The sequence below is a fragment of the Penicillium lagena genome, assembly GCF_028827675.1.
Source record: "Penicillium lagena strain IBT 129212 chromosome Unknown utg000002l_segment0_segment0, whole genome shotgun sequence".
Lineage (NCBI taxonomy): Eukaryota > Fungi > Ascomycota > Eurotiomycetes > Eurotiales > Aspergillaceae > Penicillium > Penicillium lagena.
The window spans coordinates 3,770,083-3,788,538 of record NW_026623223.1 but is presented as its reverse complement, the minus strand read 5'-3'; the positions used below and the strand labels follow the sequence as shown (position 1 = coordinate 3,788,538).

At 54.3% G+C, this 18,456-nt stretch overlaps 8 protein-coding genes across 8 annotated transcripts; 5 read left to right on the top strand and 3 right to left on the bottom strand.

Moving 5' to 3' along the window:
• Positions 1 to 191: 191 nt before the first annotated feature.
• Positions 192 to 3,933, bottom strand: N7510_004339 (uncharacterized protein; the record flags this gene model as incomplete). The annotated part of the gene is made up of 4 exons (XM_056976265.1): positions 192 to 466; positions 525 to 3,345; positions 3,403 to 3,723; positions 3,790 to 3,933. The coding sequence occupies 4 exons, from the start codon at positions 3,931 to 3,933 to the stop codon at positions 192 to 194; spliced, it is 3,561 nt and encodes a 1,186-aa protein (XP_056836221.1).
• A 345-nt stretch (positions 3,934 to 4,278) lies between these two features.
• N7510_004338 (HMG-box domain-containing protein) lies at positions 4,279 to 5,319 on the top strand (the record flags this gene model as incomplete). The annotated part of the gene is made up of 3 exons (XM_056976264.1): positions 4,279 to 4,818; positions 4,871 to 5,173; positions 5,233 to 5,319. The coding sequence occupies 3 exons, from the start codon at positions 4,279 to 4,281 to the stop codon at positions 5,317 to 5,319; spliced, it is 930 nt and encodes a 309-aa protein (XP_056836220.1).
• A 1,413-nt stretch (positions 5,320 to 6,732) lies between these two features.
• N7510_004337 (uncharacterized protein) lies at positions 6,733 to 10,216 on the top strand (the record flags this gene model as incomplete). Its single annotated transcript, XM_056976263.1, has 2 exons — positions 6,733 to 7,515; positions 7,574 to 10,216. The coding sequence occupies 2 exons, from the start codon at positions 6,733 to 6,735 to the stop codon at positions 10,214 to 10,216; spliced, it is 3,426 nt and encodes a 1,141-aa protein (XP_056836219.1).
• A 52-nt stretch (positions 10,217 to 10,268) lies between these two features.
• On the top strand, positions 10,269 to 11,942 carry N7510_004336 (uncharacterized protein; the record flags this gene model as incomplete). The annotated part of the gene is made up of 3 exons (XM_056976262.1): positions 10,269 to 10,524; positions 10,583 to 10,714; positions 10,798 to 11,942. The coding sequence occupies 3 exons, from the start codon at positions 10,269 to 10,271 to the stop codon at positions 11,940 to 11,942; spliced, it is 1,533 nt and encodes a 510-aa protein (XP_056836218.1).
• A 465-nt stretch (positions 11,943 to 12,407) lies between these two features.
• Positions 12,408 to 13,716, bottom strand: N7510_004335 (putative mitochondrial carrier protein; the record flags this gene model as incomplete). The annotated part of the gene is made up of 3 exons (XM_056976261.1): positions 12,408 to 13,351; positions 13,419 to 13,608; positions 13,687 to 13,716. The coding sequence occupies 3 exons, from the start codon at positions 13,714 to 13,716 to the stop codon at positions 12,408 to 12,410; spliced, it is 1,164 nt and encodes a 387-aa protein (XP_056836217.1).
• Positions 13,717 to 14,073: 357 nt separating this feature from the next.
• On the bottom strand, positions 14,074 to 15,366 carry N7510_004334 (putative eukaryotic translation initiation factor 3 subunit EifCh; the record flags this gene model as incomplete). Its single annotated transcript, XM_056976260.1, has 4 exons — positions 14,074 to 14,653; positions 14,715 to 15,184; positions 15,260 to 15,305; positions 15,359 to 15,366. The coding sequence occupies 4 exons, from the start codon at positions 15,364 to 15,366 to the stop codon at positions 14,074 to 14,076; spliced, it is 1,104 nt and encodes a 367-aa protein (XP_056836216.1).
• Positions 15,367 to 15,741: 375 nt separating this feature from the next.
• N7510_004333 (arylformamidase) lies at positions 15,742 to 16,801 on the top strand (the record flags this gene model as incomplete). Its single annotated transcript, XM_056976259.1, has 2 exons — positions 15,742 to 15,842; positions 15,919 to 16,801. 2 exons carry the CDS (start codon positions 15,742 to 15,744, stop codon positions 16,799 to 16,801), a joined length of 984 nt encoding a protein of 327 aa, XP_056836215.1.
• A 322-nt stretch (positions 16,802 to 17,123) lies between these two features.
• On the top strand, positions 17,124 to 18,215 carry N7510_004332 (S66 peptidase family protein; the record flags this gene model as incomplete). Its single annotated transcript, XM_056976258.1, has 1 exon — positions 17,124 to 18,215. One exon carries the CDS (start codon positions 17,124 to 17,126, stop codon positions 18,213 to 18,215), a length of 1,092 nt encoding a protein of 363 aa, XP_056836214.1.
• Between the last annotated feature and the right edge of the window lie 241 nt (positions 18,216 to 18,456).

Below are 18,456 nucleotides of genomic sequence, written 5' to 3'. Positions count from 1 at the left end.
CTCCTAAGATCTTTCCTTTTTCGATGCGATTATGGTCGTCCCTCTGAAAGCGTTTGTATCTACGGTTTACCAATACGAAGCAGTGATGGGTGGACCAGAATGATTAATTGTTCCGTCATGATCAAATTGCAGTCCAGAGTCATTAAACCCATTACGCGCCAGGAATATAATACAACCACCATGCAAATACTCTAAACAACATTATACCGACCACCCACCGGGGCCCGAGCATCGCTATCCGCAGCCGCCACGGTTCCCTCTTTGAGCAGGCGCATCAGTTCGCGCATGGCGTTCGTAACCGAAATCTCGGTTTCGCCCTCAACCAGAATGTATAGCTTGGGATTCTCGTTGGGGCCAGGTTCCTTGCCGGCTGCGTAGAAACTGCCCTTGGTGGTGATCGACGTACCCGTAGCCTCCAGGATCTTGGCGACATTCGTGCGGTTGGTGACGCCCCAACGTGCTTTCTCTATAGAAATAATATGAGTACCTGTTCATATAGAAATGTAAGAAGAGAGTAAACTTACGGGGGAAGTCATTGATCTCAAGCGTGGCATGGAACGCCCCAGCATCCGGTCCACGGTTGTCGATAGGGACACCCGATCTCATCACACCGGCTCGGCTCAGGCGCGCGTGGATATCAGCGACGGCAGAACCGACCTTGTCGAGAGGGTTTTTAGATGCCGCAGCAGGGTCCTTTTCGGTTCTGTGCACTGTGATCTTGCCATCCAAGTCGATGCCCTTGGGGACACCGACAAGCTGAGCGGGCGCGGGAGCGGCAGCAGACTGGACGGATGAGAGCACCTTGTTGAACCGCTCATCATCCTTTTCGGCCTTTGCATCCTTCTCTTCCTCCTCTTCGCCTTCTTCACCGGTTTTGTAAGTACGACGCTCACGGTTACGAGCAGACTCGCGCTCCTGGTCAAGACGTTCAAGACCCTTGCCACCGAATCCAGAGGTACTCGCCTTCTCCTTGCCGGCCTTCACCTTCTCCAGGAAGGCATCGACCAACTTCTGGACGGGTTCGGGGATTTCTTGTCCACTTTGCTTGAGTGCCTTTGCAATGTCTACCGAGTATCGCTCTTGGTCTTCCGTCAAGAAGGTCACTGCAGTACCAGTGTTGCCAGCACGGCCGGTTCGGCCCGCTCGGTGAACGTAATCTTCCAGGTGATTGGGGGCATCGTAGTTCACGACGAGTTTGAGCTGCTTGACATCCAATCCACGGGCAGCAACCGAGGTGGCAACCAAGACAGGGAAAATCCCGGCCTTGAAGTCCTCGATGGTGGAGTCACGGTCAATTTGGTCTTTGCCGCCGTGGATTGACATGCACGGATAGCCCTTCCGCATGAGCTCTCTCAGCAGGTTGTCGGCAGATTCTTGACGGTCAACAAATATCAACGCCCGAGCATCCTCGTTTGCATCATCCTCGTACAGGTTGCCTAGCAGTTCCAGTAGTCGAACAAACTTTTGATCCTCATTGCGGACTTCAACGATCTGCGTGATCTCAGGAGCCACCACACTCCTGCCACCCACCACAATCTCAACCGGCTTCTTCAGGGTTCTCCGAGCCAGCGCTTCCATATTCCGGGGAAAGGTGGCGGAGAAAAGGACGGTCTGGCGATCAGGTCGGACGTTTGCCATGATTTTCACCACTTGGGGTTCGAAACCCATGTCAAACATGCGGTCAGCTTCGTCCAAAACGACGTAGGTGACGCGTCGCAAGTTCGTGACTCGCCCAGCATTCGCCGCAAGCAAATCGATCATTCGGCCAGGTGTACAAACAACGATCTCTGCACCTCGCTTGAGTTCGGCGATTTGATCTTTAATCGGAGCACCGCCATATGCACAAACAGCCCGAAGGCCCAAAGCTTTCAAGAAGGGTTTGCAGTCTTTGTGGATTTGAGTGGCCAATTCACGAGTAGGTGTCATGATCAGACCGATAGGGCCTTCCATGCTCTCAAGTGGTCGCTGGTCCTTGATATGTCGAAACATTGGAATGAGGAAAGCAACTGTCTTTCCAGATCCAGTTTTAGCGACACCAATAACGTCGCGACCAGACATGATCGCAGGGATTGCCTGTGCTTGGATAGCGGTTAAGCTTTCGTACCCCAGTCGATCGACAACATCAAGCGTTTGTACACCCATTCCACATTGCGACCATTTCTGAACAGGCTTCGGAACATCGAGTCCGCGTACTTTAATCCCTTCAAGTTCATGACGGAGGTTTGCAACCTCTTCCTCGGTCATCTCAGCAAGATTGGAAGGCTCGTTATAAAACTGCTTCCGGAATGGCTCATACTCAACTTTGGCATGGTTGACAGTGGGAATTTCCTTCTTCTTTTTCTTATTTGCCATGGCGAGAAAGTCGTCTGCGTCGTCCTCTCCCACGGCGGTAATGTCCACATCTTCCTCGTCACCGAACATAGCCTGCGGTTGTTGTGACTCTTTCTTTCTCGAAAATTTCGCACCGGCTGTCTTCTTCGGAGGAGCGGTATCAGCCAATTCGGACATGAAGGCATCCAGGGGATCAACTTCTTCCGCCTCATCGATTTCCATCGGAGTGGACTCGACTTGCTGATTCGAGGAATCGGCCATGTGAGTATCTCCATTCGTCTGCGGTGCTTCAGTTGCGTCACCCTGGTTTTGGAGCCGTTCTTCTCGTCTTTCTGCTGCTGCACGAGCGGCGGCGGCGGCCTCTTCCTCTGTTCCGTCTTGCATGTCGACATCGTCATCATCATCGCCAGCGTCGTCGGGAACAACATCAGCATTTTTGACATCTTCTTGTGGCGGGGTAGGTAGCCTTTCTAGTTTCTTGCGCGTTGATTCTTCCTCACCAAAACCCAGTGTCCGAACTGCAGAGGCCTTCTCGTTATCCGAAACTGACTTTGCGACTAGTCCAAATCTGCCGACATTACCCTTGGCCTTGAAAGGAGTAGAAGCCTTGGCAGCAGGCTTGTTGGGCTGGGTCAATGGGGCGGTAGACGCGGTGGTTGATGGCTTTGCAGGCAGTGGAACAGCAACATCGGTGCCGAGGACGGCGGGTCCAGTAGTCGTTGTCGTGGAGTGCTTAACGATAGCCTTAGGGTCGAACTTTCCGGCGTAAGGGGCGGGAGTGGTGGACTCCGTAGGAGTTGCGGGTGTTTGAGGCGAGCCGACAGCGGGCGAGAGAGCCGACTTGCGGTCAATCTCTTCCAGGATATTCTTGGGTCCACTCGCAGCTTGTTCTCGCAGTTTCCGTTCACGCTCGGCGGCCTGCTTCTGTTTCCAAGCTTCCAGTTTGGCAAGCCTCTCCGCTCGCTTCTCCTCGTCGGTTGGAACGGTCGTGGCAGGGGCGGCCGGTTTGGATGGCTGATAAATGAAATGAGCATCACTGTTCTGAGACACGACAGCAAATTTGGAACGTACCTCGCGGGGTCTCGACGTGGAGCGCCTATTGGAAGCACGGTCGCGGCTGTCCTCCCGTCTAGGCTTGGGCTTCAAGTCAGCAGAATCACCTGTGCGCCTCCGGTCTCGGTCGCGTGAATCATCTCGCCTGCTTCGATGTTCTCGATCGCGGCTCCTGCGGCGATATTCGCGATCATCGTTTCGCTCTCGGGACCGCCGGCGTTCTCGAGATCGGTCTCCGCGACTGGATCTGTAACTGTCTTCGTCGCGCCTGTCTAGGGAGCGGTCGCGCCGACGGTAGGAGTCTCGGTCGTAGCCGCGATCACGATCCCGGTATCGCCTCTGCAGAAGCAATAAATGGTCAGATACCCAACTCGAGAATTTTCGACGCGGACGTTTGCCACTTACCTCCGGGCTGCGGGATCTGCGGTAGCTGCGTCCATCATCCCGCCTGGACCTCTCATGACGATCATCTTCTCTGCGACTTCGTCGAGATGAAGAGTTTGTGCTGCCTACAGGTGATGGTGAGCGACTGTCCCCGCGGCGAGCCATGCTTGCTGGCCAACGATGAGTGAGTATTACTGAAACTCAAAAGTACCCGGACGTGGAAAAGGGCCTGATCGGATCACCACTCATGCATGCGACCGCTCGAAAGTTGGAAGCGGCTCAGTCGTGTTGGTTGAAGACGATGGGAAGAGTGACTGAGCAGAAGCACAGAGAGAATAGAATATGGCACATGACCCACTGTCACGTGCTATGCTAATCCGCATTCGGAGAGACCCAAACGAAGCTCGGACGCGACCCAGACGAACCAGCCTCCTTGGACTAACTAACTACTCGCACTCTCCTTTCTTCATCCCCCTGTCAATCCCATTGTTGCTCTGTCCATCTCTCATCATGACTTGGCAGTTGGCCACTCGTGGGACCGGTCTGCGCCGTGTGCGCTTCGGTGCCTTTCCTCGCGCTGCTCGCGTGGTCGGCCTGCAGCATCAGCTGCAACGGCTCTCTCTAGCAGCAACCCCCCGTCCGGCGAGACCATTGACTGGATATTTCTCTTCCCCCAAAATCCAGGCGCCATTGCGTTCGTTTGCAACTTCCACAGACGGCTCTGAACCCAAGGAGAAGAAGAAGACGGCAGCCAAGGGCCGGCCTAAGAAGTCCAAGAAACCCAAGAAGTCAACAAAGCCCAAAAAGCGCGAGCTGACCGAGGAGCAAAAAGTCGCCAAAGCCGAGCGCAAGAAGGAGGCCCAACGCCGAGCGCTGATCCAGGAACTTAAGCAGACTGCGCTCAGTCCGCCTAAGAGGCTCCCGGACCAGTATTTCTCGCTCGTGGTACAAGCTAAATACGCTGATATCAAAAACCCCTCCATCACGCAAAGCGAGGCATTCCAAGCGGTGTCTCAATTTGCAAGTTCCCTGAGCGCCGAGGAGAAAGAGGTACACATATATCGCTGCGTTAGCCATGAAACCATGCTGACATCCAATCTAGCGCTACGAAGCTCAAGCCCGAGCCAATATGGCCACCAATGCAGCACAATATGATCAGTGGTTGAAGCAGCACACTCCTCTCCAGATCAAGGAAGCTAATCTTGCCCGGCGGAGGCTGTCAACTCTTGTAAAGAAAAACTATCGTCAAATCCGCGACGACCGCCTGGTCAAAAAGCGCAGCAGCGCATTTATGTTCTACGTCCAGGAGCGTTATGCAAGTGGCGACTTCCGGCACATGAAGGTGACAGATGCTACAACACGAGTTGCACAAGAATGGAAAGGCTTGACCGAGTCGGAGAAGCAGGTAGGCTCCCGCAATCCTCTTTCTTATACATGAATCGTGTCGCTCACTGTGACTTCCAGAAATACAATGACTTGCAGGCCGAGGATCAGGCGCGGTACCGTCGGGAGTACCTGCAGGTGTATGGAAAAGAGGCTCCTAGCGCGTGAAGACCCCGTTTAACGTGAGCACCTTTCCTATGTCTGGTTGGTCGGCGGGTTGGTTTCGAACTGGGGTTTGCGGTCTGGATGTTTATGTTGCGAGTCTCTCATGTACCTGGATTCCCTCTCCTTTGTCACCGCGTACTGTACTGTACTTTTTTTTTATAATGCGATGGTTGTCTTAAATATCCACTCGCCACCGCCCAGCGACCTCTCCACAGGGGCGGAATCTGCCCCGAGGCCAAACTGGCGGTGAGAAGACGATGGGTTTTCTTCCTAGCATGCAGATCCAAACAAACTGTTTCTTCTTCAAGACAAGTGCCTGACCAAGAATTGGAGTTGTGTCTAGGGCCGGGTGCCCAAAAAAGGAGGGACAAAAAAATCGAGGCCGGGCATCAATCAAGGGAGTCTTCACAGCAGTTCGGGAGCTTTCTCCGCAGATCAGAATTTGCTTTCTCCACGCCGATGCGACTTGGTTATGCTAGTTCCGTCACACATACTAAACGAACCACTTCTTGAACTCATAGATCCCATCACTAATCCAGACGGGCCCTCCCGCGGGCTAATCCACGGTTATCAGCTCCCGCGCCCATGGGTCGGCCGTATACATTCCATCTGCAGTCGTCCCCTGCTTGGACCCTCGCATGTTCTTATGCACGCCAGCCAATCTGAGTCGAGTCTCGCATGCAAGTGACAGGTAGATCAGAGTAGTCAGAGCACTCGGGAACGAACTACGTAGTCACTATGGGTCCAACGGGTGTTTTGTCCCAGCCATCTCTTTTTTTTTCAACTCTTTTTTTGCTTGACTTTTTTTGGTTCCTCCTATTCTTATATTACTCTATTTTGGCTCCAGGGGAGTTCTCTCAATAATAATAATAATACCCTCCGACACTCTCCGCCCACCACAGGAATGCCAGCGTCACCTCTCATACTTCGCTGATCGTCGCCTCCACCGCCCCATGGAACTAATTAAACCTGCGCAAACCCATCCATCCATCCCTCCCTGCCTTCTCCTCCAACGGGACACCTGCTGAACCCTTTTCTCTCCTTCCGACCCATTAACGACCTCTACCCCCTTGACTCTCGACGAGACATCCCTCTGCCCCGCTTATCGGCTGCTCCGTCCGCGAACCCAGACACCCACCCGCAGACACCTGGTGGATTTTCGCGCCGGGCGTTACAGGGAAGGCCTGTTGGTTTTACGCCAGCCGCTGCACTCTATCCGACCTTCCTTGTCCCCGACTAGTCGAGTTGAGCCTTCCGAGTCGCAACGACCGCGCCGCGATCACAGCTGCTCTGACGACATCGAGATCTCCGCGCGGGTGCTGAACCTCCTACACGCCCCCATATGTGTTCCTCTTGACGTTGTCGAGTTGACGGGTCGCTGATCAGTCGCCGAAATTAGCGCATTCGACTGTCGCCATGGCGGCTGTCATGCAGTCTGGTTTCTCCGCTGAGGGCGCGCGCACGGAATGGGTCCACGATGTCGCATACTGCAGCAAACACCTCGAATACGAGCTAGAGAAGGCCGTCGACGAAGTGTGGGCTACTTTGGTAACGGGACGGGTGTTTCCTGGTTCGTCGCACCACGATTTGAGTCTTCAGACTCCGCGCCCGCCCTCCTACACTCAACCCCCACCATCCTATGACGATGCAATCACCGATATGCCCCCAGAGTACTCGTCGCTTCCTCCGCTTGCGCAACGCAAATCCACCGCTTTTCATGCAGCACCTCCCCTGCCAGGCGCCAAATCTCTCGACCAGCCGTCTTCTTTACTGAAAGATACAACGCGCGATATCTATATTGATTTTCGCGCTCCGACTGGCACTCGAGAACATAAGGGAGGCAAGAAGAAGGCGAAGAAGTCAACCCCTCTTCCCTTGGGGAACACCGGTGGTGGCGGCTCCGATAATGGCGGAGACGACAAGGGTGATGGGTCCGGCGGCAATGATGAAGGTGGTGCGGGCGACGGCAACGGGGATGACGGGGATGGTGGGGACGACTGGGGTGCATGGGCAGTGAGCGGAAGTAAGAAAAAGAGCAAAAAGAAGGAACAGGAAGAGGAAGAAGAGCGACGCGCCAAGGAGGAGGAGGAGAAGAAAGCCTCGAATAATCTCAGCTGGGCTGATGAGATGGAGGATGGTAACGATGATTCTTGGGCCGGCTTTGCCACGGTAGGAGGAAAAAAGAAGAAGAAGGGAAAGGTACGTCTTATCGTGTTCCAGAGATTTATCAACAGTTGATTCTGATATATGAACCCAGGATGAGCCGTCAAGTGGATTTCAAGACGTCAGTCTGAATGACGGCGCACCGCAGCTCGACTTGAGCTTCGACACATCATCTGCCACCAAGACCGGCGGGACCGGTTTCAGCTTCGGGGGATGGGGTAAAGATTGGAATACGGGAAACAAATGGGGCCTGGGTAGCGTCGGAGAGTCTACAAAAGAGGAACCCAAAGAGGAACCCAAAGACACCAATCCCTGGGCAACGGCCAGCAAAAAGAAGTCAACAAAGACGACCAGCGGGTTTGATTTTGGTGATCTTGGATCCCCTCCAGCCGAAGAGAAAGCCGATGACGACTGGGCTGGCTTCACTTCCGTCGACAAGAAAGGCAAGAAGAAGGGTATTCAAGAGGTACCCGCGGAACCGGAGCCTGAACCTAAAACCGACGACTGGGGTGCTTGGGGTACTGTAAAGGACAAGAAGAAAAAGAAAGGTGCTCTTGAGCCTGAGCCGGAAAAGAAGTCGGAAAAGAAGTCTGAGCCCGAACCCGAGCCTGAGCCTGAACCGCCCAAGCCTGCGGCCACAGGGCCTGTCATTGACGAGAGCATGTTTGCTGGAATGTCAATGAAGGAAAAGCGCAAGGCAAAGAAGGCGATAGAAAAGGAGTGGGCGGACAAGCTTGCCAAAGAAGCTGAGAACCCACCTGAGGCTGAACCCGAGCCCGAGCCCAAGAAGAAGCCCCCCGAACCGGAAAACGACTGGGGCTGGAATGTCGCCTCCAAGTCCAAGGACAAGAAGAAGAAGATTGACCTCCTGGATGATCCAGCACCCCCTCCTGCGGACCCTCCGCCAGCGGATGACTGGATGGATGGTTGGGGCACGGCTGGGAAGAAGAAAGACAAGAAATCCACTAAAAAGGAGCCAGATCCTGTTCCTGAGGAGCCACCGAAAGAAAAGTCGAAGTCCAAAGAAATCGATGACGACTGGGGTGGTGGTGCTTGGGGTATTTCCTCTAAGGACAAGAAGAAAAAGCCCAAGGAGCCCGAGCCCGAGCCCGAGCCTGAACCGGAAAAGCCAAAGATACCAGATGATCCTCTATACAAGGATTGGCACACCGTCTCTTCTAAGGAACGCAAGAGGCGAGAGAAGACATTGATTCAGAAAGGACTTCCTATTCCCGGCAAGGATTTCGACCTGCCGCCAGACGAGCCTGAACCCGAGCCCGAGCCTGAAGATCCTGAACCCGAACCCGAGCCCGAGCCAGAGAAGCCCAAAATCCCAGATGACCCTCTATACAAGGATTGGCACATGCTCTCTTCCAAAGATCGTAAGAGACGAGAGAAGGCATTGATTCAAAAAGGGCTTCCCATTCCAGGCAAAGATTTTGAGCTTCCTTCGGAAGAGCCTGAGCCTGAACCATTGCCCGAACCGGAACCCGAGAAGCCAGCTGACGACGACTGGAATGCCTGGGGTACGGTAAAGGACAAGAAGAAGAAAAAGGGCAAGGTTGAGGAACCTCCTCCGCCGGCGCCTACTCCCCCAGCTCAGGGCCTTACCCCAGAACCCGATGCAGGCAACGAAAATGCCGATGATATATGGGCAGATTTGGAACCCAAGTCGAAGAGTACGAAGAAGAAGGCCATTGACCCGCCGCCCAAGGAAGAAAAGTCATCATCCAAGGGCTTCTGGGCATCTCTCACGGGGACAACTACAACCAAGACCAAAGCAACAACAACCAAGAAAACGGAGGAGAAGCCCAAGTCCAAGGAAGAGCCGGAAGAGGATCTCCTGATTGACATGGATGATGACCCTAAAGAGCCTGAGCTCGAGCCTGCCAAGGAAGAAGATCCGCCTGTCTCCAAGAGCAAGCCCATCTCCAAAATGTCCGTTGCTGAACGTATCAAGATGCTTGAGCAGAACAAGAAGGACAAGGCGAAGGAGGAGAAGGAGAAGGCAAAAGAGGAGAAGGTGAGCTCAAAGACAAAGACAAAGGAGAAGAAACTCGAACCCGAACCGGAGCCTGAACCTGAGCCCGAGGAACCCGTTTCAACGAAGAAGAGCTCCAAGACCAAAACCGGCAAGACTTCTACTTCCAAGAAAGAAAAGGAAAAAGAACTGTCGGAGCCAGAGGATAACAAGAGAGCCTCCAAGGACTTCTTGCCTGGAAGCTTCCCCGATGAACCCGAGCCGGAATCCGAGTCCAAGCCTGAGCCTGAGCTGGCCGTTGACACTTCGAAAATGTCGAAGAAAGAGCTCAAAAAGTACAAAAAGGCGGTCGCCGCAGCCGCCACTAAGGAGCCTACGCCGCCTGCAGAAGACAAGGCCGAGCCAGAAGAGGAGGCCGAGGCGGACGACCGTGCACCTCCTACACCTCCCCCAGAGTCGACTGAGAAAGAAGCCAAATCAGCCAAGAAGGAACGTGCCAAAGTCGAGCGCACCGCCGGAACTACCTCCTGGGGATTCTGGGGAGCAGCTGCGCCACCCCCAAAGAAGTCCACCAAGAAAGAAAGCAAGCCTACGGAAGACGCGGAGCCTCCCAAAAAGAGGGAAAGGGAAAGGGAATCCACGCGAGAGCGAGAGCGCTCCCCCTGCGGCGCCAGTGCGAAGCAAATCCACGAAACAGTCCTCTCGACCCAAGGACTCCGATCACGAAATGGAGAAGTCATCTGCATCAGACCGTGAGAAACGACGGGAGCGTGAGGCGCGATCTTCGAAGGCTAATCGTGGCGTGGGCATGAGCTTCTCCAACTACGTCCTCGGCCAGGCTCCACCAGCAAGAACCAAGTCAATCAAAAAGCCAGCAGCTTCTGCATCGCGGCCGTCATCGAGACCAGTTTCCCGAGACGTAGATGATGAGGCAGCCCTGCCGACTCCTCCTCCGGAAGAAAAGCGGGCAAAGAAGGCAGAGCTCTCGGATAAGGCAGCCAAATTGATGGGCTTCAAGCCGCGGCAAGAACGCACGTCAGCGTCAGCACAGAGACGGAAAGCAGGTAAGCTTTGAGTCTTCGCCAACATTTATTGCCACCTAGTTAATCTTGATTCTGTCAGGTCCTCGAGATCCATACGCGATTGATGATAGCGATGATCTTGTCATGGTCGACATGGACGACGCTGGTGGGCAATCTGCCAAAGATGGATCGAGAGGGTCCAAGCCCTCAAAGCGCAAGTCGAAGAGAGGGGGTGAGTCCCCCGCGAATGATGATTCTTACGGACTAGCGCTAATTTTTCCTTTTTTTTTTTGTCACAGTCTCGCGCTCAAGCAGACGATGAAGATGGTGTTATCGTTGATGCGGAGCAAACACAGAACGGTCCAGAGGTCCACTCGGGACCGGACGACCTCGCGATCGTCGATGGTCCTCTCCGAGAGCGCCGTCTCAAGCGTTCCAATACGGCGCCCAAGAAGCCGGAGCCCGGTAAACTGATGGGACTTTTTGGCTCGCTGAGAAAGACCGCTCCTCGCCAAGAGAATCTGCCAGAGCGCCGCAAATCCCGCTCCTATCGCGGCGGCGACGATACCGAGCGTGAAGACGCACGACGCGCACGGCGCGAGGACCGGCGCAAGAGATCCGTCAAACCAGACACCGACGGCGAAGGATTCACGACGGACGCCGCGCCTGGAGTTGGGGGTGCCGACACCGAGGCCGAAGACGCGGAAGCAAGACGAGCCGCGCGCAAAGCTCGGCGCGTGTCTCGACAGGTCTCCGACGCTCGGGACCCCGATGTAGAGGAACGGCGTGCGAAACGCAAGGAGAAGGAGCGAGCGCGCGAGGCCCGTGAGCAGAAGGCTCGCGAGGACGAAGAAGAGCGGCGCCGTGAAGAGAAGCGAGCTCGTCGTGCAGCTCGCGAAGAGCGCCGTGCCAAGGAAGAACAGGCAGCGCGCGAGGCCGAAGCCATGGCCGCAGAGCGGCGTGAGCGCCGTCGCATGCGCGAAGATGAGGTGGCTGCTAAGACCCGTCGCCGTCGCTCGCGGGTTGAGGAAAAGCCTCCAGCAGAGGATCAGTCGCCCGATGAGCCGGAGGTCGAACGCCGTGCTCCACGAGTCTCCCGCGCAGTAGACGAGTCCAAATCCCGTCGTCGCAAGTCCAAAGCCATCCCGGACACGGCGCCGCCTCCCCAAATGTCCGGCGGTCTCAACCACGGCGTTCCAAAGAAAGACAAGATTTCGTCGTGGGTCAAATCGCAAGCCGACGAACCGCCCGAGCCACCTCCAATCATGCCAACCGTGGTCGACATGCTCCCGCAAGCAGCGGCGGCCGCAGAAGGAAACGAACGCTCCCTATCCTCAGACGAAGAAGCCCGGCGCGCTCTGCGCCGCAAGGCCGCCGCCGTACCTCCCGGTACGGTGGAGATGAGGACGTTGATGACCCGCGCGCTGCTCGTCGGAGGGATCCCCGTCGCGAGGGCGTGAAGAGCGGTTCGGGGAGTGGAGGTGACTATGAGCGTGATCGCGTGAGGTCGTATGGGAGCCGTGCTCCTGCGCCACCGCCGAGCTCTAATGCAAAGAGATCAAGCTGGTTCCAGAGGTTTACCGGTTTTTAGTTTGGTGGTCGTTTGATTTTCGTCCGTTTTGTTTGGAAGCGGTTTCTTTGAAGTCTTTTTGTTTTTTATTATTTGCTTTTGATCGACCTTTCTACACATGGCCAGATGGCCAGCCAACCCTTGACGACAGAGATGATTCTATGACACTGCGGTTTGTTGTTTCTTTTTAGTTTGTTTTTTCAGTTGAGATTGTCTTTATACCACACGATGCTATATACCGTCCCATGCGAGTTCTGAATTATATCTTGTCTCCTCTTATTTCAACATAGTTTATATTCATCTATAAGCATGAGGCCACTACTCTCTCCCGAGATCTTTCTCTCTATCTGTATCTCTACATAACAGTCTCCCCCTCCTCGTTCGCAACCCGCTGCCCATCTCGCAATCCTTCACGCTCCCTCCTCCGATTCTCCAGATAAAACCGACCACCTTCATAAAGACTCAGATACATACTCAACGCGACAGCCGTCCATCCGGCACGAAGTGCGCCACCCCTGAACAAGCCCCGAATACCTTCATTCTGATAGATCTCACGGCCAACAGCCAGAGTGCGGATTTTCGGCTGTTTCGTGGCTGTTTTCTCAGATGAAGCAGCACCCTTTCCCTTTAGAGACTCCGATTTCGCTTCTTTTTCCGAGGAGGGAGCTTGATTATTGCTTGCTGAGAGCATTACGCGCGTCTTTATCACATCAACTGGCGTCGTTATGATCGATGCTATCGTGCCAGATACCGAGGCTGAGAGGCCCGTTAACCCGGCCCGCTCGATCAGCCGCTCTCTCTGCTCTGAGGGATCTGTGCCGTTACTACTCCTTCCACTTCCAGAAGCAACAGCAGCCTGATTCGCTTTCCGCCGCCTCCGCCAGTCAATCATATGCGAGCGCACATACTCAAAGATCGGGAACTGAAGACCCGTGAATGGGAGGTTTCTTCCCACGAGAGCTGTATATCCGCTCCACAGGCGCCAGGGATGACGACGGAATCGGACGAGAACCTGGCGCATGGCGGTTTTGTTGCCTGTGCCGCTGCGTTTATGGCCATCGACCATCTGCGCATTCTGCTTCAGCACCTCGGCGGGTGTAAGCACCAGACACGCAACCATTTCGGCAGATGAGGAGGCGATGCCGTGGATTATCGGGCTGGGGAGAGAATGTGTGAAGGGGAGTTGAATTCTATTTGGCGAGCCGGGGCTGGCATATATACCGTCGGCATTGTTGTTATTAGTACTGGAATTGTGGAGCGCGGATTTCATGGCCTCGTATGTGGTAAAGAAGGCACCGGCTGTCAAGGACAGTTGAGTAGTTAGAAATCAATCGACTGCATAAAGTAAAAAGCAGGGGGGACGAACATGACGGTATTGTTGAGAAGACAACGCTCCAAACTCCCTGGTAGAGACCGCGGAAGAGGACATTTCGTCTCACGGCGCCGGTGCGCGGATCTTTGAACACCTTTTCATAGTCCAGCGACTGGATCCGAGTTTTGAGCGTGTCGAAGGGATAGACGATGAAGTCGACGACTACTGCGGCAAAGGCGCCGGCCTGTAGCGTTCGTCAGTTATATACTTCTGTTGATCTATAGATGAAGGAATTTGGGATGACTGGGAGATGGCAACCCACGATCCAGATGTCGGAGTGGCTGTTATACATAGAGAAAAGCTAGAGCCACCGTGGAGGGAAGCACCGCCAGGCGCGGGCATCGGCGAGATCTATACTTGCTTATCGCTATCAGGATGATGAACGATGAAGTCATGTCTGGTCACATGATATCGACTGCCCTATCCCGATTAGGGTTGTCAATGGAGATTACTAGAAGAGATCGATAGACTACATGTACAAGAGACGGAAAATAAAGAGTGAAACATAGACATAGTATCCTTTATGAGCTGGGGAAAGACTCGGTATGGATATAAGAAAACAGGAAGTCGTATCAACATCCCACATAGAGAACATTTTCCCTCCCTACGCCGGTATAAGGTCATGCAATCCAAAATCTAAACAACAAACTTATTTGGCCGTCTCGCCGGGCAGCAGGTTGCCCTTGACAGCAAACATCTTGCCCGTGGTCGATGAGACAAAGCTGTCGACCTGGCGCGCGTACTGCTCCACCTGCCGGGTGTTGAGCATGCTCTCCAGCCGGCTGGGCTCCGTGGGGAGCTTGAACAAACGCTGCCACTCGTCCTCGGGCAGAAGCGGCTGCTTGAGCGCGGCGCGGGTGGCGTTCTCCTGGCTGCGCTTCTGCTTCCAGTTGTTGATCTTCTGCTGCTCCCGTCCCAGCACGCGCTGGTAGTACTGGAAGTTGTTGGTCTCGGTGTTGTGCGCCTCGATGCTGTCCAGCAGGAGGTCGCAGTTCTTCTCGAGGAACGGGTCGATGCTGAGGGACAGGTTCTCAAAGTTGGGGGTGAGGATGGAGGATTTGGCGAACGGGCTGGACTCGAGTGCGCTCAGCGAGGGCGGTAGGTCCGTCGGACCCGATGTGATGGGGCCCTGCAGCTGGTGGAGGAAGGAAGTGATCAGGTGCGAGTTGTGGATCTCCACGGGCAGCTCATCGAAGATATCCTGGTGGCGAAGGTTGGACTTTTGCAACCTGTACAATGGGTCAGCATACCAGTCCTTGTCTGTTCTTTTCGTGGCGTTGTAACACATACTCCTCAGCATTGAACTTGTTCTCCCGGAATGCGGCCATGAACTTTTCCGAGAGCCGGAAAGCCCGCAGACTCAAACTGCCCTGCGAGCTGCGGCTGACGTCGTGCACTAGCGCTACTGTCCGCTCGTTCATCTCCTTCTGGTAGAAGAACTGGTTCTCGATCACGTTCATATTGACAAAGTTGCCCATGTTGGCGCTGGTGTACCATCCGACATTGTTCGCATCGACGTTAACCTCCCGCAGCATGCGGATCATCTCCGTCTGGTACGCGGTGTTCCCCTTGGCGCGGGGAGCGGCGGCCGCTGGATTCGGGGCGGCGTTGTCAAAGTGCGATTCGGCGGGCAACTCGACGACCGGGAAAGGGAACGAGTTGGTGATTTCCAGGGTGCTGTCGACGTCCATACCGACGATCGAGCCGGTCGCTGTGGTCGGGAAGGTCTGGGAGCAGTGCTTGATGATTTTCAACACCACCTAGTGCGTCGGACAATCAGTATCGTTGGCCGGAGAGGGGAGGGAAGATTTTCTTCCGGGGGGGTTGGTCCATACCAAGGCCTCGACCTTGACGGCCGTGAGCGCGAGGGAAGCTTCGGTTCTGGGAAAGATATTAGCATAGCACTCCAAGACCCCAGGGCAGATTTCACATACTCGGCCATAGCGACAGTGCTGGTGGGGGTGGATGGAGAGTGACAGTAGTGATTGTCCAGGCGGATGAACGGTTTGTGTGAAAGCCCAGAGCGGTGCCTGATTGGGTTTAGTGTCGGACGCTGGAAATACCATACGCCAGGTACCGCCGGACAGGCCTTCTCCATACAGTACAGATACCACATTCGAGGCCATCTCTTCCCTTGACTTCAAACACAGAAATTCAAGGACCAGCACATCCACCAGAAGCTATCACACTTGCTGCGCCGCTTTCCTCGACTGGTGATTTTTCTACTTAGTCATTGCTGTGTTGCGGGCAGCCCACTTTTCGGCGATGCCATTCTCCCCCACCACCACCACCGCTCATCGCATCGCGACCATCTGCTATGTCCGTACAACAGCCCCGGACCGTGACATACGGCCGGCATAATGTGCTGCAAACCATCTCAGTCACTCCAATGGCCCGCCAGGACGGCTACTGGGTGATGTACGTTGCCCCTCCACCCCCACCATTCATTCCCGATAAGAGTAAACAAGCAAGCTGACCCGGTAATTGAACACAGCTACATCCACGGCGGCGCATGGCGTGATCCACTCGTAACTTCTGGAGCGTTTGATGCCACCGAGTCTCTCCTGCGCAAGACCCCCGACCTCCCAATCGCAGGCTACGCCTCCATTTCCTACCGATTAAGCGCACACCCGAACCACCCACAAGATCCGCAAAGCACTCCATCAGCCGAGTTCCGTGATGCGAAGCACCCAGATCACATAAGCGACGTGGAAGCCGCGCTCACATTTCTCCAGACTACATACGGCTTTGGGTCTCGGTACATCCTCGTCGGACACAGCTGCGGCGCCACACTAGCCTTCCAAACCGTCATGGGTGCTGTCGCGGGACACCGCGAACAGTCGTTTACCGCGGGCGCATACGATCCCAGCACAGGCGCCGAGACGGTCTTCTCGTCTCTGGGCTCGCTACCCCCGCGACTGACGGCGCATCCAACGGCCATCGTCGGCGTGGCGGGGATCTACGACCTGCGTAAGCTGCGTGATACGCATCGGGAGATCTCTGCGTATCGTGAGTTCATTGAGGGTGCATTTGGGAAGGACGAGAAGCTCTGGGATGCGGTTTCGCCGGCGCAGATGGTCGGTTCGCATGGTGTAGAGGGTGGATGGAAGCTGGGGACACTGGCTGTCCTGGCGCATTCGAGGGATGACGAGCTGGTGGATGAGGCTCAAATGGATTCGATGCGGGCGGCGCTTCGAGGATGGGAAGAGGCTGATGCACAGGTGTCTGTGGAGGGACGAGCGTTTCAACGCAGACGTGTCTGTAGTCTTCCTCTCCGTGGCGCTCACGATGAGATTTGGGGTAATGGCGAGGAGCTGGCTCGCGCCATTATATTCGCTTTTCGGGAATTGCAGGATATGGGGTTGGCTTCTCAATAGGCCACTCCCTTGGTGGCCCCTCGGCTGGACGGCGGTTTATACTACATCGAAACCACCCATGGAACGGCCAGAATTTAGTTATCCGTTTGTCAGATGGCTAAACAAAGTCATCCCGGTCTTGCTCAACGACTAAAAACCCAAATTGGCCAATCAAGAACAGGAATTTGTTGGTTTTGCCAACTTGCCAAACAAGACAAACATTGGATTTTACAAACTATTGCAAACACAAAGCGAGCTATATATATGGTGCTAATTCCTATCGGTCACCAACGTTTATAGGCCAACACCACAATACAGAAACAACTCTCTCAGCACGAGTCCAATGACGACTACAATTATCCCTAAAGCCCTCAAATCGGGTGACACAATAGCATTTGTTTCCCCTTCATCACGGCTAAATGAATCGCTGCCAACTCCAGTGTCACGGAGTATGAAGCTCTTTGAGGGTAGAGGATATCCAGTCAAAACGATATACTCACCAATCCCGACCTCAAATTCTACTTCGATATTCCTCCAAAGGGCTCAGCATGTCGCAAATGAAATCCATGAAGCTTTCCTTGACCCTCAAGTAACTTGTATTATCACTACAATAGGGGGAACAGAAGCTAACGAGGTCTTGCGGCACATCGATTACGAGATCATCCGCAACAATCCCAAGATCTTCGTTGGGTACTCGGACATCACTCATTTGTTATATGCCTTCTTTGTCAAGGCAGGCTTGCGAGGCTTTTATGGGCCATGTGTTTTTACCGAATTTGCGGAGTTTCCAGAGCCGGATGTATTTACAACGAACCACTTTTTCCAGGTTCTCCTGGGTAAAGGACCCTCTGGAACTGAAGGAATCGCAGGAAAGCAGATCCCGATGTCGACTTCCTTTACCCATCTTACACTGCCGTTTTTGCTCGAACCTGGGAAAGACGATAGCCAGGACATTCGCGAAACGATTCCCACACGACAAGCTCGCTTCTTGCGTCCTGGAACTGCCACCGGGCCTCTTCTGGGAGGCTGTTTACGCAAACTCGTCTCTCTCTGTGGGTCGCCGTTCTTGCCGTCTTCATTACACAAGGGGGCGATCTTCTTCTTCGAAGTGTCTCAAGGAGAGAACTTTACCGCCATGCCCCTGAAGAGGATTCGTTCCGACCTCGTAGATCTTATCAATACTGGCTTATGGGATGACATTGCGGGACTTGTGGTGGGGCGGACTTCCTTATATGACGAGGAGATGAACAAAGAACTAGAACGCATGATCGAAGAGCTAGTTGATGGTGGACCGAATGGAGGGTACAAATGGCCGGTGCTGTTTGGGGTGGATATTGGTCACACTAGTCCTATGTTGACCATACCTTTCGGGGCACTCGCTAGACTGGATAGCACTACACACGAGTTTTCGTTTCTAGAGGAAGGGGTTCTATAAATTCAGATGTGGAATTGAGGACATAAATGAACCATGTTGAAGCTAGGCCTCGTGCTGTATCATTTTTAGCGCCTGATTTACCGTCACCTAGCGTTGTGGCGTAGTAGTTGGCTCGGTATTCTTCTTTAGAGGACAACACAGCAGACTAGATATAACCCTTGGCGTACTTTATCGCATCATTTGGCCCCTTCTAAGGCTGTCGGTCTAGCGAGCCTCGTCTGACTTCACTACCCCTCCCTCA